The 26,753-nt window shown below is 47.1% G+C and overlaps 1 protein-coding gene across 8 annotated transcripts in view; it reads left to right on the forward strand.

Moving 5' to 3' along the window:
- LOC126538440 (DENN domain-containing protein 2D-like) overlaps positions 1-10,653 on the forward strand; it is a 423,989-nt gene extending 413,336 nt beyond the window's left edge. For 3 of the 8 annotated variants that reach the window (XM_050185285.3, XM_050185283.3, XM_050185286.3), the window contains one exon: positions 10,400-10,653. In XM_050185285.3, coding sequence (XP_050041242.1) covers positions 10,400-10,440 — 41 coding nt within the window. In that variant the 3' untranslated portion in view covers positions 10,441-10,653. Of the gene's footprint in view, positions 1-5,502; positions 6,022-10,399 lie in introns of those variants that run through there. The other 5 variants (XM_050185280.3, XM_055074744.2, XM_050185282.3 and 2 more) reach the window with 2 other exon arrangements.
- The last annotated feature ends 16,100 nt before the right edge of the window (positions 10,654-26,753 follow it).

Consider the following 26,753-nt stretch of genomic DNA (forward strand, 5'->3'; position numbering starts at 1 on the left):
TGCACACAATGCGCCAGTCGTCGGGAATTTCGCCTGAGCTGAACAAAATTTTTTTAAATATGTCAAAGATAGAGCTGTCTGTTCAGCATATCGAAGAAGGCATTAGGAATGTTTTCAGGCCCTGTAAGTTTCTTTACATTAATATTAAACAGCATAAGCATAACCCCTTCATTAGTAACCGTGGGTAGTGCGACGCCCGCACGTCCTGAGGCACATAGTTGTTAGACTTTGAAAAGACACTAAGAATAACAATAAATTGTTCCGAAATCTGGCTAACATCTGTGATTACATAGCCACCAATTTTTATTTTGGTAACATTCTGCTCCTATTGTTTTCAAAATATGCCAGAACTTCTGACTGCATGTCACATTTCATAACTCTGAAAGCCTTCGGTTAAAGTGTTTCCTGAATCACATAACTTTGCTACTAGGTTCTGGTTCAGCTCGAAAAAATCTGGAGTCGCAGTCTTTTTCTGTTTACGAAGCTGCTTAATTTTACATTTAGTCTGAATGGTATTGCCAGTTATCGAAAAGTACGCTGGCCGTTTGCGCATTTGCTTTAAGGGAATAAATTTATTTAATAAATGGGCAAAAATGTTGCAGAACGTTTTCCACGATGTTTCAACTTTGTATATGCTAAGGTTGAGATTTAAGTCCAGTCAGTCAATTAAAGAAGCATCATCTGCCCTTGAAAAGTCTTTAATCCCCCAGTTTGTCTTTGTGTGCTTTGGTCCTTTACATTGTAATTGCTAACAAAAGAAAATCAAACCATGGTAAGAAATTTCTGATTTTACTGAAACCTGCACTCCATGAAATAACCCGGTCATAAGCAAAAGGTCCTGCGCGCTCTGTTCCATATTGAGACAGTGCATAATATGAACAATACCACTTGCTATTGAACCTCCATAGTTTATTGGATCCCAGTTAACAGTGGGAGAATTAAAATCACTGGTTATAATAGCGTTCTTCGATGTGCAGAGTCAATAGGTGATCTGATAGCTTATTCATAAACAAGTCATCAGCATCAGTTGGCCTGCACACAACACAAAGGAAACTAATTTTGCACAAAGACACGCCTAATAATAACTGTCCATGCTGAGTAATTTGGTCGCATGCAGTTACGTTAACAGAGCGCTTGGTTACCACGGCCACGCCAGTACCGCAAGATCCTCTATCCTGCCAATAGTCACGAGAACCTGGCAGTACAATTTCATCATCACGCATGGCATCATATAACCAAGTTTCACTAATGGCACAAACATCTGGATCATATAAAATTAATAGGGATTGCAATTATTAACCATACTCGTACCAAAAAGAAAGTAGGCATACTGTGGTGGCTTCAACTGCTAACTCGGACATGATGGGGCACCATTATTTGGCAGAGCTATGTGCATCATTGTACTGTCATCCCGCACATAAAACTGGTTATTTTTTATGCGGACCTTATGATACACTGACCTGTGTCACTCGGGCATGCACGAACTCCTTTAGAATAAAGGAGTGCCAGACTTTCTAAGGGAGTTCTACCTCAAGATAACTGTGGTCATGTCACGCAGCCAATAGCGAGTTATGAAAAGAAGCTGTCAGACGTGCATTCAGTGGTGTGTGGTTTTTGTAGAAGTACAAGTATATAACTTGTGATTACCCTTGTAGATATTATAGATAACGCTTCTTCGATAAAACATATATTTAATATATTTGATGTGAAAAACATGCAGCTCATGAAAAATAAAACTGCGCGCACCAAACATAGTGCTGACAGCGACGCTAGCCACCCTGTATTTATCCATGTGTTTCTTTGCGGCTTGAGGAGTAGGTTCTCCATTAAAGCACCCGATCTGCTGCAAACTATACTTGAAATGCAACATTTCCTGCACAGTGACCACGTGAGCTTTCCTTTTGTGTACTGTGCCGGTTTCAATCATGAGTGACCACACTGACCGCTACACTACCATGACAAAGGCCGTTTACATGAACCCGACGCGTGCAGGTGTAGTAAACAATCGGGCCGACTGAGCCCGACGTGACCGGGCTTACACGAACTCGCTTCCAACGAGTCCGGACGACGGTACACAGCATCGATCCGAGACGCGTTTGAACTGTGTTTCTGGTTCCTGCTGGTGTCTTTTTAGGTCTTATCGCTACGATGATGTTGCACTGCACAGCGCTTGTCTTGTCCCGCTGCCTGCGCCTAAATTGAGATGTCACAGTCGCAAGTCTCGGCGCCGGCAGGCCCGTGCGTTCACATACGCACGGGTCAAGCTGCCTGCAAGATGACTGAGCTCGACTCGACGCTTGCTCAGTCTAACTGGCAACTGTTTGCAACTGGATATTCCAGCCCGGTAAGCCCACTCGAACAGCTTGGGTCGGATTCGTATAAACGCCCTGAAAGATAAGGAAAACGTGGCGCAAAGCGGCCTAGGTCGAGAGTGTTGTGCAGCAACCAGCAAGCATAATCATTGCTGAATTGTGCTTCAACTTTTATTTAATTCAATAGAAATGTTTTAAAACGCGCAACAATAATTTTAATGCAAATATTCATTCTCAGTTTTACAACATCCAATATGGGCACAACAGTACTCCCCTCAGCCGCTGAAAGCCGTGTCGGTGCAGTAGTTGTTCTGTGTATATAACTGCGTGCATAGACGGATAGTTATCATTTTCCCGGGACGGGGGCTGCGGCCCGCCGACTAGCTTTTTGAACCCCATATATATATATATATATATATATATATATATATAGCGCTTTAGAAACGAAGGTGCACACTTACCAAAATTGCATCTTTAATGTTTTTTAACGTTTCGGCCGTGGCACGGCCTTCGTCAGAGTAAACGGTTGGTTTACTCTGACGAAGGCCGTGCCACGGCCGAAACGTTAAAAAACATTAAAGATGCAATTTTGGTAAGTGCGCACCTTCGTTTCTAAAACTACCTATGCACCGGACCTACAGAACTTCTCATTGAGTTATATATAATCTTACACTCGAATATTTTCATGTGACCCGAGAGAATTGAGCGCTAAAGTGACGACTTTATATACAAGACCTCGTGGTGGGAGGCAGTGGCCTCCTCTGCAGTTGTCGCACACTCGGCTGTCGCCAGTAGCCTCTCTCTCTCCGAGCGCCGCTGCGCATGACTGGTGTTGACGGTGATTTCGAGTCAATCCGGCCTGGCCTCATTTCGGTGGCAAAGTGTACTAGATAGTGTTCCCCAATTATCATGCACCAAGAGTTAAAAAAAGAGCAGTTGTGTTACGCGAAGAAAACGTAGTGCATTTTATTTCTAACCGGATGCAGTTTGTAAAAGCTAATAACTGTAATTCTCGGATTTCTAATGTTCCAGCAGGTGTTCCTCAAGGCTCAGTTCTAGCTCCACTTCTCTTTCTAATCTGTATTAACGATCTTCCGAACTGCGTTCTTTCTTCTTCCATAAAGCTTTTCGCGGATCACTGTGTTCGTTACCGTAAAATGACTAATCCTTCCGATTCCCAAGAGCTGCAGGACGACCTTCCGCGTAACTGAGTGGTGATCTAATTGGTGCATGCAACTAAATTCAAATAAATGCAAGGCCATGCGAATATCTCGCTGCCACGCACACATACTTTATTAATGGTGCACCTGTGACGTCAGTTACCTCTTGCAAGTATCTCGGCCTTCACATATCAAATAACGTTTCTTGGCACTCGCATATTAGCTTTGTTACTAATCACGCTAACCGCATGCTTGGTTACTTGTGCCGTAATTTTAGCTCTGCCCCTTTTTCCCTGAAGCTAACTCTTTACAAAACTTTTGTTCGCTCCAAATTGGAGTATGCTTCAGCCATTTACGATCCAACTCAGTCTTCATTACTTTCTACTCTAGAAAGTATTCAAAACCGCGGTGCATGCTTTGTCTTATCTAATTATTCTCGCTATGCAAGTATCTCTTCAATGAAATGAACTCTTAACCTACCTGATCTTTCATCACGCCGCAAATGTTCCCATCTCTCCCTTTTTCGCAAAGTTTTTCATTTGACCCCCATTTTAAAAGAAACCCTTCTTACCCTTCCGTCTTATATTTCGGCCCGCACTGACCACAGCCTTAAAGTCGGGGTGCCGTTGTGCCGTACAAACCGGTACAGTGACTCATTCATCCCTAGCACAAGCAGGACTGGAATCGCCTTCCCGCAGCAATCGCATTCATCACTCACTCTACCAACTTCAAGACCGCTGTTCAGAATGCCTTTTGTTAATATTTTTTGTTAATACCTTTTGTTTGTATTTTTACTGCATTACTTTTGTTTTCGACTCCACTCCTTTCTTTAACGCCTTCGGGCCCTGAAAGTACGTGAAATAAATAAATAAATAAATAAATAAATTGTTTCCAGTACAGCGTAGCTGCCAGTAGTTTATTCGTTACTGAGATTTCATTCGGTAATTTCAGTTATCTAACTGGAGAAGTACTGTCCTAATTATCAAATTGTCAATGAGGCATTTGTAGCGTCCCCAAGATGACATCTAACTGCGGCATTTTCAGTGACATACTAATAATTGCTTACAATTGTTTTTCTGCCTGGCAAAGAAACCTCACGAAGTATGAAAAATACCATGTGAGTGCGCTCCTACCCGCATCATAAAGCAGTGCCATCAAATAAGCTGATTGAAAGCAACTGCATTGCCTGTCGCAAGCCCGAAGAGACAGCGCATCATTTTGATAATCGTATGGAAGGAGCACCAACACCAGGTTTCGCGGCTTCGCAGCTGTTCCTTCCTCTCATTTCTATGTCACACTTATCCGTGTCCCATGGCCGACTGGTCACACTGACAACAAAAGCACCTTGATAACTTGGCCAAAGCGCTGCTCGCACGAAATGCGAAAAGCAATCTAATAGGCATAGAATGTTTCAAAATCACAGCTTTGCTCGCACGGCATCGAAAAAGTGACGCGAAGCTATATTTCGCGCCAGAAACTTGCTGTGGACCAAAAACAAATTAAATTGACCATTATATTTTTCATAAAAGTGTAAACGTGCTGCAAAGACAGGTTCGTGTCAAAAAATAAAGGCGAAATAAACTGACCGGGAAGCGACCTACGTGTAGAGAAAAAGGCAAAATCGATCAAGAAAGTAAACACACCACTTCTAAATGAGCCGTATTGACAATCAACATGTCAGTACAAAAAAAGAAGAAGAACGAAAGAAAACAGATTTCAGTGTGCCCTTATTGCCTATGAATTTGTAAGCTCCGTTGAACACCAGCCTGGATGACCTGTGCGAATAGGTCTTCTTTTGTAGCTACGCAGTATTGTGTCCATTTTATCACATCTTCAGTAACTTTCTCGACGACCAATGCCGGAATTCTGCAGCAGACGTCCGTTATCCTTGCCTTGAACTAATCAGATGTGTGTCTCCATCATGTAAGCATGATCTTTCACATAACCCCAAAGAAAGAAATCGACTGGAGAGAGGTCAGGTGACCTAGCCGGCCAATTTACAGGTGCATTCCTTCCAATTTATTGTGCAGGAAAAGTTGCATCCAGCCAGTTTCGTGCTCGGCTGCTGCTGTGTGCGGGTGCCCCATCTTGCTGATACTACAGAAGTGAAAGACGTGACAGTGGGACTTCGCTCCTTCAAGGATTTTGTTCACGTAATGCTATCCAGTCAGTGTGTGATCCAAGATGAGACCGATTATAGCACCGGCGTAAATTCCAAACAGCACATTGAGCGACCACTGGCACTGGTGCCGATTGCACCTTACCCAATGTAGATTGGAGTACCTCTAATAGTGTGCATTATGCAAATTTACCTAGGTGTTTCTGCGAAAATTGGCTTCATCTTTTCCGAAGCTTTCCGCATTCATATTAGTGGCGAAGCATGTGTAAGCCTTCCCTCTATTTCGCTCCTTCCGAAGGAGATTGCCTTCCTATCGCATTAATTGCAATCGCCCCTGCACATGCACAATTCTTTTGATTCTTTGGTTTGAGATAGCGGCGGAGTATATACATGCTGACTGAAAGAATAAAGCCACTTTGGTTGTTAGTCAGCGCTGTTGTCTGTGTCCCTTCACTCGTCCTGTTGTTTAGCGCTGTTTTTTTATTGCTCGTAATCATGAACCAACCAGCCCAAATGCGTACTGTTCTGGCGTCATCTGTGCACATGATGTTGCTCAAAAAGTCCGGTGACTTATAGGCTTATGTGAGGACCCAATTCGAGAAATCTATATGGTTCTCCCCACCCATTATTATTATTATTATTAATATAATTATTATTATTATTCTCTCTGTTGTTAAATTACTTGCGGTCCACAAATACGTAACGCCCAGCCAAGTTTTTCCTCGCTTGTTGCACCTGATAACTAAGATAAGTCGCTGCAGAGGTGCGCAGCAACTACCCCGCTAAGCATCCAAACTGGTTTCTCCGGCGCTTCGGGTAAGGGCGCCCGCTCCCGACACTAGGGGAACCTTTCTAGCCTCTATAAAAGGGGTGGAGCTACGACGGAAATTTAATCGCTGATTGCCGCGCAGCATAACGGGCAATGAAGAAAGTAACTTAAGAGTTGAACAACAGTTTCCGAAAACACTTACGATTTCAGGGCCACTATGAGATTCATTATGCAAAAAAGAAGTGAGGCGTGCAGACAGGACACAAGAGTCGAGAAGCGGACAACACGAACGTTTTGTCCACTTCTCTACTCTTGTGTCCTGTCTGCACGCCTCACTTCTTTTTTGCATAATGAATCCTTACCAACTAGCTCAGCTTTCTGTCGTTCTAAGCTTCATTTCTAGTACTCTGAGCCCTTTTCCATGTTCCCCTACTTATCTGCACAATCCTGCTTCGCTAGCTTCGTTAATTGCGATATGTATGTTCCGCGCTAGAACCATGTCGTGGCTTAGTCGTAATCGTGTCGTCCCATTGGAAGCTCAAATGATGTGCGGCTTCCTTCAACCATCAACTGGGCATGCCAGGAGAATTGGAGCTATTCTTTCCGCTGAATCATGGCGCCAAGTTAGGTTCTACCAGGAGTGTCTAAGGGTCTGTTGCGCGGCCCTGGGAGACGGTCGCCATTGGAACCGCCCCTACGCCGATTGGAATAAGTTAGCCGTGCAACACGCGTACTTCCTATGGAGGATGAAACTTCCGCAGCTTCAAGAAAGTAAGAGGAAACACCTTTCTAATAATTCACTGTCAAATAACGTACTGGTTCTTGGAGACGCCATCGTAAGTGATAACCATAGAGGAACCCTCGCTTTAGGTCCTAAGCATTGTTTCAAGTTTAACATAAAACCCGTTGACGTTTTAAGCATACCACGCTGCATAACCAGGTTCGTTCCGGAAGAAGAACGCTCACGCTGTATTTCGTATTGCATTGCTAGCATTAAACAATCAAATTCTCATTTTAAGACGCATGACCCTGTCCGACCGCTGGTTGATTACCTTGTGGAGCATAAACTTTGACCAGTAATATCTGACAAGGAAGGTTATTTCGTAATTATGCCAGATGACATGTTTTCAGAAAAAGCGATTTCAGCCATAAAAAAGAATTTACAGCCAGTAAAATTCAAGCCTTCGGTAGTTAAGCAACGTGCGGTTGACCCCTTGTCAAGACATTATCTTGATAGGCTTGTCTGCAATGTCAAGAAAGCTAAATCCCTCACCTTAGAACTGTTTTTCTCGGCCAAGACCCATAAAGAAGAAATTCCTTTTCGTGCTATAGTGTCAGAGAAAGGGACGTGGCAGGTCTGTGTCGCTAGTTATCTACAGGACTGCTTAGCTTCACTAGTTTTTTCAGACCCCTTTTGCTTACGTAATCCTCAGGCACTAGTTCAATATTTGAGAGAGGAAAATCCTGGTGATTGTACAGCTTTTAGTATGGATATCGAAGACCTGTATTATTCCTTGCCGCATGACGGGTTGCTAAATTCCGTAAATGAGTGCATTAAAGAACAAGTGCAAGAGTCGGCTTTTATTGACAGATGCGGTGTTTCCACGGGAGCTTTTCTAGAAATTCTTTCAATGTACTTGAAGTCGACGCTGATTGGGTGGAGAGATGGCGTTTTTCTGCAGAAATCAGGCATTTGTATTGGCTCAAAGGTTGCCCCTATTCTTAGCAACATTTACCTGAGTAAGGTTGACAACTGCTTAGAGAAAACCTTAGGTGACAGCGTTATCAAGATATTTCGTTACGTTGATGATTACCTGATTTTCTGCAATAGGGAAGAATTTGATTCCGCTGCTACCTCAGTAAGTGAGCAATTTAAACTTTATGGGGGAGGATTAAAGTTTACCAAGGAATTTCCTCAGTTACGCGTAATTCAGTTTCTTGACATTTCCTTGATCTTCGAACAAAATCATGTTTGTTGGCAGTACTCCCCAAGATCTTCGAAGCCGTTGCTAAACTTTCAATCCAAGCATTCCAACGTAGTAAAAAACGGAATTGCCATGTCGTGCCTTAAGTCTTCCCTCACCAGATCCTGCATGCACAAAATGATCGCCAGTTTTAATGCACAGGTCCGGCGCCTATTAGAAGCGGGTTATCCTAGTGTAGCGGTGGCCACTGTGGTTGAGCGTCTAAAGAAGTCGGTTTCGAGAGGGACGGACGTGATTACAGAAAGCAGTAATAGCAAAAGAAGAGTAGTGGGTATTCCGTATATTCATTCAGTGTCGCACAGGCTTAAGAAAGTTGCAAGTAGATATGATGTTAATGTTGCTTTCACTGCTCCCAATAAGCTAGGTAAGATATGCGCTGCCGTACAGAATAAAAAGGAGTGGGTAAAAGGCAAAAAACGAACAGATATTTGTGCAGTGAAGCACAATAAGAACAACAGTTTTACTCACTGTCGTATGGGTGTGGTTTATAAAATTCCCCTTAGCTGTGGCCAGTTCTACGTAGGGCAAACCGGACGGTGTAACAATCAGAGGCTAATGGAACATGAAAGGTCGTTAACCGGTGGATCGCCTTCTAATCTTTCGCTACATTGCCGAGATTGTAACTGCACGCCAGAATTAGATGAGTGCGCGATATTGTACAGGCATAAGAATGAAGATACGCGTCTTATGGTAGAGGCATGGCATATCTATAATGGTGGAAGTGCGTGCGTGAGTCAGCCTTCGATTACTTTACATAAGGAAGAGATTAAGTGCCTTAAGAGTTATCTCTCACGTATACCGGCACGTGTACCCGACTGACACGTGGTGTTACCATTCCTGAGCATGTGCAGATGAGTTTTGTGTCTTCTTTCTTTTTTCGCCTCAGTGCTACCTTCAGTTGATAGTCGGCGTTCGTGTTGTCCACTTCTCTACTCTTGTGTCGTGTCTGCACGCCTCACTTCTTTTTTGCATAATAAATCCTTACCAACTAGCTCAGCTTTCTGTCGTTCTAAGCCACTATAAGAGTTGGTTGTCTGAATATTGACTAATTGCAGCGCGTGAAATAGGACGCAATACAAGGACGACAGTGTCGTCGGCGTCCTTCCATCTTATTTCACAGAAGCGCACGGCAATCAATTTCAGGGCCACTTCATTTTCCTTTTAAGAGCGACGCCATAATTAACCCTAAGGTACATAATGAATACTACTCGTATATTTTCAAGATGTGGGAAAACGAGAGCGGCGCATTTACTGGCACTGAGTGAAACGTATTTATTACCCGGCCACCTTTCGATTACTTCTGTTTAGGTCCGATGTCCGTCATATGGGCCTGCCTCCTTTCTCGAGTAACTGTGGCAAGCTCCCACTGCAACGACATCATTGTATTTTGAACTGATCATTCACAAAACGAATATTAAACGACTCCACAAATATACCAGTCGATGATTTGAGAGGTTATTTTCTTCCTCTTCTCCAACCCACTCGGCACATGGGAGGGCGGCGAAATGCAAGCTTAAGCCAAAGAGCGCGGTGCTCTGCTACGGCGTCCCTCAATGATCATCACCCACAGTGCACCCCACACTTCAATTCGTGGCATTGAAATAAAGTTAACATTATGAAATAAATAGTAAAATGTAAGTTTTGTTTATAGCTCAGAACTGCTCAGCAAAGTACTGTCCCCCGTACTGAAGCGCTGACTAGAAGAAAACATCATCGCAGCTCTTACATATGTGATAACAGGCTCATGCTGCATTACGCGTGAGCGTAAAGCATGATGACTGCAGAGAAAAAGCGCCGCGTGCCCCGTTTTCGCTGTGCCAAGACGCACTAAATTACCCTGTTTTTCGACCTCGCCGTCTAGCGCTTAATTGTGCGTGACATTTCTTTCTTTTATTGAGATCGCAGGAGATTACGCATAGTTTAACATAAGGCTTGCTTGGCACCTGTAATATCTCATTCATCTGGGTTTGATTGTTATAGCAGCAATTTAGACGGTTGCTACGGCAGTGCACACTCATCTTTTATTTACTGCGTGTTATGTTGTGTCTGTGCAGGCGAGAAGTTCTGGAACTTGAAGGCTTTTCAGCGCGAGTGAAGTGGACGACTTGTCAGTGCGAGTGAGAAGTTGTGCAACTTGAAAAAGAACGAAGTGAACTGATGCCATTGGGACCACGTGCCTTTGTGTATTGTGCGCCATCACAGCCACGCGCCTACATTGGAATATTTCGCATTGTGATCCTGCCTATATGTTGGAAAACGAAATCTTTTGATGGTGCCTGACCTGTGTATAAAAATCTTCTTGGAAAAACCATGGTCCATTTCAGTTGAATGCTGTTCTAGCACGTATTTGAAGTTCTTCAAGTGGCTATGTTTTGAGCAAGAACCTGACCACGTGACCCGGACTAGACGAGCGCAGCGAAGCGCGGGAGGCGGCGCGGCCAGGCACGGTGGGATCGCGGACGACACCCCGATCGCTCAGGTCGGGAGCGCTAGAGTGTTCTCGCGCTACCTGCGCGTGAGCCCACCTTTTTCTTCGCCTGATTTGGAGGCGACAGGTAAAGTGTGCAGATGGTGTCGTCGTTGATAGTGTCGGGTTCACGCCATCCGAGAGAGATGTACCAGGCAGCGCAGGTTGTGAGAGAGGTGCAGCGACAGTGGTACTGCAGTGCGAAATCGTGACCTGCCGCAGGTTCTCGTAGATGCCTGGGCCTGTAGAAGTTGGAGCTCCGAAAGTAGACTGTCAAGCAGCTGGGGGATTGCGTGGAGATAACGCAAGTGTTGGTCAATAATTTTGTGACGTAGAAGTGATTCTCGAGCTGAAGAAACCCAGATGGTAGAGCGGCTCCTGCAAAACTTCGCTAGGCCTTGCATCTGCGGAAAGTGTGAGCACATAACATCGGAAGGCCCGCCCGCTGCTGCTTGCGCTGAAATCTGGAATGCCGATAGCATCAGGGGTGGTCGCTGAATGCATCGCGAACGTTGTGCTTGTGGCGTCACTGTGCCTGGAGAGTAAAATTTGAGCCTAGCGGAGCCGGTGGGCGAACCTCTGTATCGGTGATGAGTCAAGTGCCCCCGAACGGAAAGCGGACAGCTCGCGTCCAAGGAAGGAGAGCGGCGGGCCGTAGAGTAGCCGAAAGCGCTCGCGTTTGGCCCACTGACTTCGTTGGAAAGAGTCGTCGCGCAGCTGCATTTGAGCTGGAGGCTCGCGGACGGAGGAGAGGTTTGATGCTGGGGCCGGCGCGTACTGACGATCGGCACGGGTGGACGCAGGCGATGTGGGACGACAAGACGCGGGATTACGCAACAATTTGAATGGCGAGAGCAGTTGTGACTGAGCGCTCGAGGTAATATAGTGAGCAAGGACGGCGGCCCGCAATTCGTCGTAGAAGTCGGGGCCGGAGGTGGCAGCCAGAGCCTGGAACCTTGTTGAGAAGGAAGTGGTTGTCCAGCTGGATGAACCAGATGGACAACCACTTCCAACCACCCTACAATCGCGGGACATCTGCCGGACTGCGTGAGGCCACGTCACTCGGGTCGGTGCGCTGACGCTGGCACGACTGGGGCTCGCTCACTGGGGCTCGCCCGGGGAGCCGCGAAGAGTTAGCTGCCGTGGCTACTGTTTTTTAGGCTCGCCAGCCGTGGTGCAGCGGGACCTCGAGAGCGGCCGCCCAGGTCCAGCGCGTGTTCTATTCTGGCGCTACCTGCACGTGAGACAAGGGAAACATAGAAACAGGCAGAAATTTGATAGGGTAACTTTGTCTGGAGGGGGTAACATCTTTTTTACAATTAGAAATTTAGAGCGGAAAACAAAGTCTGCTTAATAATGACTCCTCTCATCGTTTTTCATGTTCCAGAGGCTGAATTTAGCTTAATAAATGTGTAGTCGCTGTGTAACACGCATCGTTGGTGTACCCATAATTTTTCTCAGTATTTACATGAATTTAGCAAGTTGTCAAAAATCACACGCGTCATGTGCGTTTGTAGTATTGACGATCATGCCACTAATTTTACAGAATAATATTTTTTATATCCTGTGCGTCAAGCTTTCTTTCTTAATTTTTTTACCTCAGTGCCTATGGGCATCGCAGAGGGGAGTGGGCATACAACTTAAGAAGAACAAACAGAACGCAAGAATTGCATATGAAATACAACAGAAGTTTATATAGAGAATGCAAAAAGACAATACAAATAACCATAAATTTCATGAGCCATTCCACTCTGTGAAGGTGGACGACCAGCGAAGCTGTTCAGCACGCGACACAGAGGTGACGGAATTTCGATCGAAGGTACGCACGGACATTTATTGTCTTGGTCGTTATTTGTCTTCATTGGTGGGCCATTATTTTTTGGCCGTGATGGTGGAGACAATATCCTTGTGGTCGCTATGGTACACACTGATCGGCTCAGGTACAACGTTGGACACGTTCTTTGTCAAAGTCAAATCTATGCACGAGGGATCATGCTCAATAACATACATTGCTCGGCAGCTGCTTATTTTATTACTGTGCTCCGGCTAGTTGGACGGATGTTATGAGCGTCCCCTTTCGAACGAGGCGTTGGGTTGCGCCACCAAGTTCTTGCTATTATACTGGCTAATGTGCTACCTAGGTTAAAGAAAAAAAAACACTATGAACTCCCACAACCAAATTTTCTGACCCCTTATTGCGAACTTTAATTTTGTATGTCTCCGTTTTTTGTCGTTTCCCTAGTTTTCCTTCACCAATTTTCTGATCGCCTCTCACTAATCGCTATTGCGGGCATGTTTACTTTTCCCCAGCTCTCGCTAACCCAAGGGCTTCAAGCAGGCCAGTGGTGCCTAAATTGGCCGCTGGGCAGATGTCTTCACATTCTAATAAAACATGCTCCATCGTCTCCCTAGCTTTACCGCAACAAGCACATGCTTCTTCCTTCTTATATTTCGCTTTATAGGTGCGTGTTCTAAGGCATCCTGATCTCGCTTCGAAAAGTAATGAGCTTCCCTTTGAGTTATCAAACGGAAGCTTCTGTATCGTGCAGGCTACTTAATACATTACTACGCTTGGAAGTGATTTCCTCAGTATACTGGACCTGCCATGCCCACAACAGTGCGTTATCACATCGTACAATGTATATTGTGTGTGCCAGCTTCTTGTTAGTGGCGACGTAGAGTTGAACCCTGGCCCACAGACAGCAGACCTTCTGAAAGAACTGTTGGAAGGGCAACACAAACTTACCGCTGAAGCACTTGGGACTCAGCAAAGCACGATGGAAAAGTTAATGTCAGATATGGCGTTACGTTTCGACGAAATCAATAAACAAGCTGCTCGCGTTGCATCCTTTGAACAATCGGTGATTGTTCAAAGGATGCAACATGCTTTGAACAAATCATTGACCTAGAGGACCGCAGCAGGCGGTCAAATTTGATTGTTTTTGGGGTACAAGAAGGCAGTGCCGAAACTGTTAACGACCTGAAGCAAAAAGTCTTCAGGGACATCTTTTCACAGTACTTAATGTTAACTGCGACTCGGTAGGGAGAATTCATCGGTTGGGCAAACCTGGCAAAAATAGGCCAGTTATCATATTGTCGCAGTACAACGCGGACAGTAGACAGGGAGACGTTCAAGAGCCGCAGGACAACTTGTTCAACATACAAAACAGGCCAGAGCCACGTCTTCTTCGATCTCGCCGAATCCCACTGACCCACTAGACGAAATCCGTTAATGTCCCTATCTTCGTTGTCGTCTGCATTGAAGAATAGACGCACGCGTCATTTGTCCCTCCCTAAGAGAGCATCGTCCCGATGCTAGACCAGAAGTGTCGCTTGCGGAATTAAGGGTCTCTCGCACAGTTATTCGCTCACATACGGCTTCATGCGAACAACGTGCACAAGTTCAGGACGGTGTGTGCGGCGCCGCGTACAATTGGGACTATCGGGGACGACCTCGTACGTGACGTCACTGAGTCGGCGCAATACTCGATATGGTCCGAAGTATCGCCTTAACAGCTTCTCGGAGAGGCCTCGTTTTCGTATGGGTGTCCAAACCCACACTCTGTCGCCGACGTCATAGATTACTGTTCGACGGTGAAGGTCATAGCGCCCTGCGTCGTAGTCTTGCTGCTGGTAGATCCGCAAGCGCGCGAGTTGCCGAGCCTCTTCTGCGCGTTGCGTAAACAGAGCGGCGTCCGTATCAGTGTCGTCAAAGTCATGTGGAAGCATAGCATCCAACATCGTTTGTACATCCCGCCCATGAACAAGGGTGAACGGAGTCATGCGCGTCGTCTCCTGTTTCGCCGTGTTATATGCAAAGGTGATATACGGTAGGATGTCGTCCCAATTTTTGTGTTCGACATCCACGTACATGGAGAGCATGTCTTCAATCGTTTTGTTTAGGCGTTCTGTTAATCCGTTGGTTTGTGGATGGTAGGTGGTTGATTTCCGATGCGCCGTTCCACTTAGCAGCAAGACGTGATCTAAAAGCGCAGCCGTGAATGCGGTTCCTCGGTTTGTTATTACGACGGTTGGTGCGCCGTGTCGCAACACAATGTGCTCAATGAAAAAGCGCGCCACCTCTTCCGCTGTGCTTCTCTGGATTGCCTTTGTTTCAGCGTAACGGGTGAGATAGTCGGTCGCTACTATAACAAAGCGATTCCCGGCAGTAGAAGTAGGAAGCGGGCCCAATATATCCATTCCGACTTGGTCAAATGGTCTTCCGGAATCTGGACGGGTTGCAGGAGGCCGGCTGGTTTCGACGGAGGCGACTGGCGCCTCTGGCAGTCGAGGCAAGTGCGGACGTGACGTTTGACGGTGGTGTTAAGTCTCGGCCAGTAGTACCTCTGCTTCACTCTGGCCAACGTTCTCGTGTAGCTTAAGTGACCAGAAGTCACCTCGTTGTGACAGGCTTGAAGTACTTCCGTACGAAGAGCTGCAGGAATGACGAGCAGATAGGGGGACCCGGTCGAAGAAAAGTTTCTTTTGTAGAGGACTTTGGCCCACAAACAAAACGACAACAGGCCTCTTGCGAAAACTGTAGGCGGTTTCGCAGATCTGCCCTCTAAGTAATCGATGAGCTCAAGCAACTCAGGGTCGTCCCGTTGTTGTTGGGCGATGGTGGATGTGTCCAGAACACAAAGAAACGCCGAGTCTTCTTCGGGTGGAGCAGACGACTCTATCGGCGATCGAGACAGGCAGTCAGCATCCGTATGTCGTTTCCCCGACTTGTACTTGACAGTCATGTCAAACTCTTGCAGCCGTAGGCTCCAACGCGCCAGTCGTCCCGAAGGGTCTTTAAGGTTTGTCAACCAACACAGTGAATGGTGGTCGCTGATAACTGTGAAGTGGCGGCCATACAAATATGGGCGAAATTTCATAATAGCCCATACTACGGCGAGGCATTCCTTCTCAGTTGTGGAGTAATTGGCCTCTGTGCGTGAGAGTGTTCTGCTTGCATAGGCAAGTACCCTTTCTGTGCCCTCCTGCCACTGCACAAGAACAGCTCCCAAGCCAACATTGCTGGCATCAGTGTGGAGCAATGTAGGAGCGGTCTCATCAAAGTGAGCAAGCACTGGAGGTGTCTGGAGACGTTCCCGCAAGTCAGTGAATGCGCCTTGCTCTTCGTCGCCCCATACAAAAGCAACGTCGTCTCTCGTCAGGCGAGTTAACGGCGACGCAATGCGAGCAAAGTCAGCAATAAACCGCCGGTAATAGGCACAGAGGCCCAGAAAGCGCCTGACAGCCTTTTTATCGGTTGGTACTGGAAACTGTGCTACGGCCATAATTTTCTCAGGATCTGGGCGAACACCTGCGTGGCTGACGACGTGACCGAGAAACTGTAGTTCCCCGAAGCCAAAGTGGCACTTCTCCGGCTTCAGGGTGAGGCCGGCGGACCGGTTGGACTGCAGAACCGCTTCAAGCCGTTGGAGGTGTTCTTCAAAAGTTGCGGAGAACACGATGACGTCGTCCAGGTACACTAAGCAGGTTTTCCACTTGAGACCCGAAAGCACAGTATCCATGAAGCGTTGGAATGTAGCAGGGGCAGAGTACAAGCCGAAAGGCAAGACTTTAAATTCGTATAGGCCGTCTGGCGTCACAAAAGCAGTTGTTTTCACGGTCTCTCGGATCTACCCCGATTTGCCAATATCCGCTTTTTAAGTCCATTGAAGAGAAGTAACGCGCGTGACGGAGCCTGTCGAGTGAATCATCTATACGGGGAAGCGGGTACACGTCTTTCTTTGTCACTTGATTTAGTTTTCGGTAGTCCACGCAGAAACGCAAGCTGCCGTCTTTTTTCTTAACTAGAACTACAGAGGATGCCCAGGGACTCGTTGACGGTTGAATCACGTCGTCTTCCAGCATTTTTGTCACTTGTTTTTGTATGGCTTCACGTTCTCTGGGAGCCACACGATAAGGATTTTGGTGAATCGGTCTTGCCGCATCTTCTGTAATTATCCGATGCTTCGTTAGAGGCGTCCGTCCGACGCTGGACGTCGACGCAAAGCAGTCATTGAACTTCGACAATAGCGTGCGAAGCCGCTCTCGTTCGTGCTGCGACAAAGCAGTGCTGACGTCGAGTGCAGAAGCTGGGCCTTGCGTAGGTGCTTCTTCAAGTTGCGAACAGCAGCCTCGAACATCCGCAACACCATCAAAATAAGCCACAGCCGTGCCCTTTGGAAGGTACCGTCGCTCTGTGCTAAAATTGGTTAGTAACAAGTTAGTGCGCCCGTCGGTGACATTTACGATTCCTCGTGCGACCGAGATACTGTGAGTAAGCAACAACGTGGTTACTTGGTCGGCAACTCCCTCGCAATGAAACGGTGTGTCATATGCTACCGTAACAAGGGTGCATGATCGAGGTGGGATGACGACGTCGTCTTCTGCTAGACGAAAGGAGTTGCGTTGCGGCGATAAGCAATGGACTAAACCAGGGCTCTTATAAAACGTCACCATGCGGTCCGGAATGTTAATTACGGCGCCGTATTCTTTCAGGAAATCCATTCCAATAATCAAATCCTTACAGCACACAGGAAGAACGATGAAAGTGGCCACGAAAGAAGAATCGCGAATGCTAATTCTAGCGTACATCTTCCAAACGTCGTCTTCTGCTAGACGAAAGGAGTTGCGTTGCGGCGATAAGCAATGGACTAAACCAGGGCTCTTATAAAACGTCACCATGCGGTCCGGAATGTTGATTACGGCGCCGTATTCTTTCAGGAAATCCATTCCAAGAATCAAATCCTTACAGCACACAGGAAGAACGATGAAAGTGGCCACGAAAGAAGAATCGCGAATGCTAATTCTAGCGTACATCTTCCAATGGGCATCAGTAATTGCCCGCCTGCCGTCCTTATGTGGGGTCCTGTCCATGGCGTCTTTACTTTCTTCAAACGGAGGACGAGTTCCTGACTGAAAATAGAGAAGTCGGCACCAGTGTCGACTAACGCTGTCACTGGCTGTCCATCCACCAAAACATCAATGTCGGCGCTCACAATTTCTTCGGTGTCGGGGTTTATCGGCTTCACGTCGTTCTGCGGCGAGAGTGTCGGGGGCTTTTTATTGTCTTGCGGTGGGCCTGCAACCTTACCCCCAGAGGTCGCTGCCTTCAGTTTTCCCGGCGTGGGCTGGGCGACCTTCGTCCTCGGAGGTCAGCAAAAGTACGTCCAGCAGGGGAAGGCATCTGACGTGGAGGGGTTGGAGAGCGCGACCGACGGCCGAAATCGGACTGAACATGCGGCACAGATTCGTCATTCGGGTGCGCTATTGGAGGTCCCTGAAAAGCAGTTTCGTCGGGACGTAGCATGGGGTCGTCAGTTGGACGTCGACCATAGGACCACGGACGAAAAGGTCGAAATGATGAGTCGCGATGCCAGCAATGACGCGAAATGTGGCCGACGCCTCCGCAGTGAAAACAGAGTGGGCGCCTATCGACGGTGCGCCATGCGTCGGTTCTCCGAAATTGCGGCCGTCCCGTGTGCGGTTGGTGGTATGACTGTAGCTGCGTGACGGGTGCGCGCCTCGAAGCCTCCTCTTGCGGCGGCGACCAAGGAGCGACTGTCGGAGACTGGTGGTACGGCGGTGTGGTTGTAACGGGTGGTGGACATCGGACAGCGGCTGCGTAGGTCATGGGACGCTGGTGATCTTGCAGATCGGCTGCCGGTAACACCTGCCTGATTTCTTCACGCACCACTCCGGCGATTGACGCTACGGGTCTATCCACTGTCGCTGTCAGAATCTTTTGAATTTCTTCTCTGACGAGTTCTCTGATCAATTCCCGCAAGGGGTTCTGATACTCGCCAGTCACTGCGGCGGCATTGATTGTGGTGCTGGTGGACAGTCGATCGTACTGTCTGCATCTCTGATGAAGGGCCCGCTCAATAGCGGTAGCCTCCTTGATAAAGTCAGCGACGGTGACTGGTGGATTCCGCACAAGTCCCGCGAACAACTGCTCTTTTACACCTCGCATGAGGTAGCGCAACTTTCTTTCGTCAGTCATGTTCGGGTCGGCTCTACGAAAGAGGTGGGCCATGTCCTCGGCGAACATTGTTACCGACTCATTAGGCTGTTGTACGCGTAGCTCCATCATCTGCTGGGCACGGTCGCGTCGGTCGGCACTCGCAAATGTATCTGTGATTTTCTGACGAAAGTCATTCCATGTCGTTAGGCTAGCTTCGCGGTTTTCGTACCAAGTACGGCCACTGTCGTCAATGGCGAAATAGACGTGAGAGAGCTTTTGCTGCTCACTCCACTGGTTAATCTGTGCGACGCGTTCATATTTGTCAAGCCAGTCTTCAATGTCTTCGAAGACTGCTCCGCGATAGCGATCGGGAACCAGAGGATGCAGAACGGTTACTTGCTGTGGACTGGAAAACCGGCTGCTTTGGGGTGCTTGCGTTGGGCTGGTTTCGGCCATTGCGAGATGTGTGGAGCTCCTGGACAGGGTTGGTTGAAGGGGGGAGAACTCCGGGGCAAGGCCTAGCAGTCGACGACTAAAGCGATGCACGGGTGTTGAAACTGGTGATAACGCGTCCGGGCTAGAGGGACGGCTCCCAGAAGGACTCCCGAGCATCAAGCGCGGTCAGTACCCAGCACCTCCACCAGTGTCGCAGTACAACGCGGACAGTAGACAGGGAGACGTTCAAGAGGCGCAGGACAACTTGTTCAACATACAAAACAGGCCAGAGCCACGTCTTCTTCGATCTCGCCGAATCCCACTGACCCACTAGACGAAATCCGTTAATGTCCCTATCTTCGTTGTCGTCTGCATTGAAGAATAGACGCACGCGTCAATATGCTTTCAAGATTATAACGAGAAACAGCAAGTATTGAAAAACGCATACAAGCTGAAAGGATCGAAAACGGCAGTTCAAAATGATTTTTCTCTGTACACGCACAGAAGGCGGAAATGTGGGGGAGTGCGAAAAGCGAAACAGAACTGGGCAAGAAAGTAAACCTTATTAATGATAAGCTACGAGTAGATGGAAAATTGTTTATGTGGGATGAAAACACAAACTCCAGAATAGAATTAAATACTCGTCAAAGATCCATCCCTCAATGAATTAGTTCGACTACTAAGAATCTACGGGTTTTAAACATCAACGCGCGCAGCGTAGTGAACAAAACTGCCCAGCTTTGAGGCTACCCTTTTAAGTTACGATCCACATGTTGTGATTACCGAGACTTGGCTGCACGATGACATTGATAGCACAAGCGTTTTTCCACCATCTTATCAAGTATTTCGACGTGGCAGGCCTTCCAGAGGAGGCGGTGTAGCTGTACTAGTCAAACATTGCATACCTGCTTTTCTACTTCGGCAGATTGAAAATGATGAAAGTATCAGCATAAACCTTCGCTGTTGCGGGCGATCCTTTCTATTATTCGCTGTTTATCGCGCACCTGAGTAACCTACCCAGTTCCTAAATGGCCTTTATGAGCATATGTCGGCTTTTTCACAGGATAAAATACTTCTCGTTGGTGACTTCAGTCTGCCTGGTGCTAACTGGGATTATGCTGCTTACAGTTACGATCAGAATGTCGATTACTTGATTGATATTATGCTAACAAATTACTTGCAACAAATTGTGACACAGCCGACGCGCTTACAAGGAGATAGTGAAACTATGCTTGATCTTATTTTTATTAGTCGCTCTACTGAAAATTTTGTCACCTCTATAGAAACAACACGGAGAGGAAGGGAGGAGGAGTAGGCATGCTGATACATCAAGGAACAAATTCGCAAAGAATAAAGATAACTTGCAAAGAACATGTCTGGCTATCAGGTACAATTGCCGGTAAAAAGACATGGCTAGGAGTAGTTTATTTGGGACAGGGGACAAATGCAGGCAAGAGAACAAGGATCTAGTGAAGTGTCTCGATGACGATATAAAGCAGTTTGGAGAAGGTGGCGATATTTGTCTGCTGGGTGACATGAATGGCCACATCGAGGGTCTGGATGGATTCACAGATTGTAATGTGAAGTTGATGCTAGACTTCTGTGAGCGACACAACCTAGGTATATTAAATAGAGAAACTAAGTGTGAGGGACAAATCACGTGGGAGTCTCGTAACAGACAAACGATCATTGACTACTGCTTAATGTCGCAAGGTTTGTACAACAAGCTCGCAATAATGAAAATAGACGAAGAGGGGAAGTACAGCCTCGGAAGTGATCATAAGCGTATTAGTCTACAGTTGGGAGCCATGCTCAAAATAGAAATGCAGGGAAGTCAAAAAGAGTACGCAAAATGAAATGACGAGCGAATAGCAGCCGCCATAAAGGAAGCAATAGAGAAACATCCCATGGAAAGGTGGGATTATAATCAGTTAGAACTACTCATTAGTACAAAAATAAAAGAAGTAAAAGGAGTAAACCAGTGGAGAGGAAAGAGGACGCCGCGAAGTTGGTGGAATAAGGAAATTAGAGAGGCCATCGAACAACGACGGTTGGCATCACGGGAACACAGAGAAGCAAGGAGGGCGAAGTTATCTGAAGAAGAAATAGGCCAAAAATGAGAACCTTATCGACAAAAGAAACAAGTGCAGGTCCTTGTCCAGGCTAAAATAAAGCAGTCCTGTGATCACTGGCTGGCTGAAGTTCGCGATGCAACTAAAGGGAGGTCAAGAAAATTCTGGAACCATATAAACTGGCTGGGTAAAGCGAATCACAGAAAGCAGGAACAGATTCACGATGCCGAGGGAAAATGTTTACAGGGAGATGACGCTGTGAACTACATTGGTTCAGTTATAGCTGAGTCATTTGGGAAAGACGATAGGGTAATCACACCAAATGAGGGAGCAACACAGGATAGCCCAAGATAAAACAGCTTATAACTGACCAATCTTAACTGGAAAAAGGCGGAAGCAAATGTTCCAAAATGCACGTCTGCAGGGATAGACGTAATGCCAATCAAGTTAATTAATGAACTTGGCCCAAGAAGCAAGGAAACGCTGATAAAAGCATTGGAGGCAGTCATAACAAATAAGCAAATTCCGCACAGCTGCAAACAAAGTAAAATGAATTTTATTTATAAAGGGAAAAGCGATAAGACGATCATAAAATCCTTCCGACCAATTACGATAACATCAATTATATATAGGCTGGCGATGCAGGCGGTGAAATTAAAAATGCAGTCATGGGTAGAATGTAATAAAATATTCGGAGAACTTCACAATGGGTTCAGAAGTGGTAGGCGCTTAGATGATAGCCTGTTCGTGCTTACCGAGTGCATAGAAATAGCTACGGCGGAAAATAGACCTCTGTATTTAGACTTCATAAGCGGTGCATACGACAACGTGAACAGGGAACTCCTGTGGGACATATTAAAAGATGAAGGTATCGGTAATGAGGTAATTGATTTCCTATAGGAAATATATCGAGAAAATAATGTTGAAGTAACATGGGAAGGAATCAAGAGTACGACAACTGTCGAGGTACACAAAGGATTAAGGCAAGGTTGTCCTCTATCACCGCTGCTGTTCATGCTTTATATGACAAGTATGGAAAGAAGGTTACAACGAAGCATTCTAGGGTATAATCTGTCCTACAGATTAGGCGGAAAGGTTGTTGAGCAACGACTACCGGGTTTAATGTATGCGGACGATATTGTACTATTAGCAGATAGCCAGGAAGATTTGCAAACTCTGGTTAATTACTGTGGAGACGAAGGAGGCAGTTTAGGTTTCACTTTTAGTGCAGCTAAGTCCGGTGGGATATTTTTCAACGATACAGCTGATCAGGAGCTTACAATACAAGACCATGAAATACCCCGAGTGGCCGAATACAAATATATCGGGGTATGGATAAACAAAGGGCAGATGTACACGGAAAAGCACGAATAGTCTCTCATAGCAAAAGGGCGAAGAGATGCCGGGATAATGGAACATAGGGCATTGTGGGGGTACAATAGGTATGAGGTACTGAGAGGTATTTGGAAGGGAGTAATGGTGCCGGCGCTTACTTCCGGGAATTCGGTCCTGTGTTTAAGGGCAGAGGTTCAGTCGAGACTAGAAGTAAATCAGAAAGCTGTGGGAAGATTAACACTAGGTGCCCGCGGGAAAACCACAAACGAAGCAGTACAGGGGAATATGGGCTGGGCATCGTGCGAAGCACGGGAAGCTCAAAGTAAAATCCTATATGAAAAACGCCTGAGGAAATGGGACGATAACAAGTGGGTAGCTAAGGTATTTAAATACCTATACAGAAAGAATGTTGACTCACAATGGCGGAAGAGAACTAGGAAGCTAACCAGTAAATATGCCAGACACGAGGACGGAGAAAGACAGAGCATGAAACGACAGGTTAAAAATGCGGAAGGTAAAGATTGGATAAATTGAATGGAATGAAGCATAGTGTGGAACTATATCGATAGTGGAAACAGCAGATCAGGAAGGAAGCGTTTTATGATAACTCAAGAGGCAGTGCCCTACTTTTTGAAGCTACGTCCGGATGTCTTAGAACGCGGAGCTAGAAAAATAAATTTAAAGAAGAAGAAGACACATGTACTGTGTGTGGTAAATATGTAGAAACAATGGAACACCTCATACTAAAATGTAATGGTATCAATCCCGATGTGGAAGAAGAAGAAGAGCACGGAGCAGACACGTCTCTCACATCGGCTCCGTCTTTTTCGATGTTCCGCCGGCCAATTTTTCAAGGCACGACAATTTCAAGCACATCATCTGATTCGTGAAGTTGTCCAGACTCGACTGATACGAAGTTTCGAGGTGGGAACCAATTTTTGACAACCTTATTGGGCTTTCTCTCTTCGTCCCACTACGTGCGGAGCTAACCCTAGCGAGGAGCAGGGCCCATTAGGCCTTGCCGGCCTACGTGCCAGGCGGACATGGCAGACTCCCGTATGGAAGAGGGAGAAGACAACAACGAGGAAGATTTCGGTTGGCAAGTTGCTACCGGACGACGATCACGTGCTGGAAAGAAGAGCAGCAACGCGGCCAACGCGACGCCAAGTACCTCGCAAGCGTCCGGCGGAGACGCTGCTACCGGCGGCAGCAAGGGACCCGCCACCAACACCGGCTCGATCAAGAATCGTATAGTCAAGGCCTCAAGGATGCCCCAACTGCCCGAGGAGCATCGGAAGATTATAATCAGGCCACGAGGAGGACTAAATTTGATCAAAGTAAGTACCACCGCTATCGGAACTGCAGTGATCGAGGCTTCAGGCCTAACGGCATACCAAGCAAGTGAAGACATGGTGTGCCCCAACTTCACAAAAAATGTCGTGGTGGTGAGCACGCCTGAACCAGGCCATGCGGCAAGGTACGTGAGAATCAAGTCCTTCAAAATCGTGGAAACGGAGTACGAAGTCAATGCGTACGAGACAGCCCCGCACGCCACGTGCAAAGGAGTGATTAGACGAGTCAACATCAGGGACTCCCAGTCCACTATCACAAGGAATATGGTGCATGAGCGCAACCCACTCGCTTTGGCCGCCAAGCGCATCAAGACGTCGGGCTAAGTCGTCGTCCTCTTCGGTGGACTGAGAGTGCCAAACTTTGTGCTACTTGCCGACCTTGTTGAGATGTTATCTCTACAGGAAACAATTTGATATGTGTTTACTTGTGGTAGGGTAGGACACCGCTCGGACGTGTGCCCCACGCCGGACTCTGTTCAGTGTAGAGGGTGTGGAGCCCTCAACCCACAATCGGACCACGTTTTCACGCCCTGCAGAGGAGACCATCCACCGGAGACAAGGCGTGCAAGCAGAGATTGCAAACACCCTATGTGGCACGAGCTCGCCGAAAGGAACGCGCCTGGTCAGGATCGGCCATGAGGGAGAGAAGCCGCTCCAAGTCGGGAGGAGCACAGGCGCACTTAGAAGATGGAACACCTGGTGCCAAGCCGATAGTTGGGACCGCCTGGGCGGATAAAGTCAAAGGTACGGTGAGAATCGTCGGTGGCGCCACGACGCCGGCGGTGACTGAAAGCAATGATGCCAGAGTAAAACAGTTGATTGGGGAGGTGAACTCTTTGCGTAAAGCTAACGAAGAGCTGACCAAACAGGTAGTAGAACTGAAAAAGACGGCAAAGGCGAGCCCTGCCAGCGTAGCAGTAGCCAGACCAGTAGGTCAAAGCAACGAACCAAGCGAGGGAGATAACTCCCCCGCCCCGAGAAAAAGAGCAGTAAGCCACGAAACTGACTCGGTTTTCTCAGTCCTCAGCGAGCTGAAAGAGGTAATCAAACAAATTAGAGAGACGACGGATAGGACTAACCTTAAAGTGGATAAACTATGGAAATGGAGGTTAACGGCCGAACAGCGATTCAAGAAACTCGAAACGAGATGCGACGACGACGAATTCTCGCCGCCAGAATCAGAAAGCGTAAAATCGCTCTCCGGAACGTCAGGGGGCTCTCCAAAGAGATCGATCGCGGGTAACAGCAAAATTAACCCATCCAATAACCATGGATATCGCCTACTGTTTTAGTGTGTGGCAGTGGAATTGTCGCTGATTCCTCAACAAAAAGGCATCACTGCGCCAATTAATTAGATCGATGGGGGTCAAACCGAAAGTAATTATGCTGCAGGAAACTTTAGTGGTCGAAGTGAAGCTAACCGGGTACATATCGGTATGTAGACAAAAAGATTGCGGGAGGGGATTGGCCACCCTCGTTGGCAAAAAGCTACCCTTTATCGAACACGATATCCATCTCGGATTGACTAAAATCGAGTATATCCTAGTAGAAGTCGTACTCAAAAGGCACAAGGGCAGGGCGCAGAGTATCTTCTGCCTAAACATTTATAGCAGTCCCACCTACAAGAAACAAAACTTTAGGGCACTTTTCAACAAGGCACTCGCAATCGCAAAGAGCTTCCCGCTCATCATCGGAGGGGACTTTAAAGGGAAGCTGAAACACTTTTCGAAAAAAATGAGTTCTCTGCGGCATTCTACAGTTTTGAGTCCCCTGAACACGAATATCTGGTTCAAAAAGGGCGGAAACAAACGCAAGCGGCTGTTTTTCCAAGAAAACGCGCACCAGCGCCTCAGGGCATCGCGCGAACGCCGCTGTTGCCCGTGATTGGTCGGGGCCGCTGTGACGTCGTTGGCGGTAGTCGCCGGTCGGCGCCGCCGCATGTCTCCGTTTCAGAGCGTAGCACCATTCCTTTCTCTCTGGTAGCACGCGGTTCTGCTGTTCTGGCTTCATAGCTGAGTTGCAAGATGGAACGTTCTCGCTGTCTCCGATAGCTTGTATTGTCCCCGTACATGTTTGAACCCACAGCCGATACGGAAAACGATGGCGGCAACAGAGTCAACGACGATATTGAGTGTGCCAACAGCGAGAGCGATGTGTGCACCTTCTCGCGCGCTGGAAATCTTAGCTGGCACGTATGTTTTTTTTTTTTTTTTCATGTAGCTGCACGTTGCAATGACGGGAGAAAAAATGCGCTAATGTGTCACTGGGAACATGCTGCTGGAAGAATGCCGAAGCACTAACTTCTCATTAGATTTACACGGGTGCAATTCCGCGATGTCAAGCACCTCGCCGCTGCTTGTCTAAATTGCCGTGGTTTTTTCAGCTTTGATACACGATCGCGAACATAAGTGCCGCGTTTCAAAGCGCGCACATGCAGTGCTGTTAGGTACAGTCATGAAAGTTGCTTATCATACACATCCAGAGATGACCAGAGGTATTATATGTGCAATATTCATACTATGGTTCGACGACTTTGCGAGTGTGGCTCGATCAAGAATCGGTATGCGTGCTCCATGCTAGTGTTGACATAAAGATATTAGGCAATTTTAGCACCGCCGTGTGGTAAACACGATAACTGAACCAAACGTCGAATGTCACTAGGCAAGCCTACACTCCATTTGATACCTCAGGTGCATCGCTGTGGAAGCTACGCTCGAAGTCCGGTCACCAAAATGTATTACTGCGCGCGTTTCCGTCTATGCTTCGCAGCGTGCCAGCGGCGTTTGC

Source organism: Dermacentor andersoni, chromosome 4 (assembly GCF_023375885.2).
Source record: "Dermacentor andersoni chromosome 4, qqDerAnde1_hic_scaffold, whole genome shotgun sequence".
Classification (NCBI taxonomy): Eukaryota; Metazoa; Arthropoda; class Arachnida; order Ixodida; family Ixodidae; genus Dermacentor; species Dermacentor andersoni.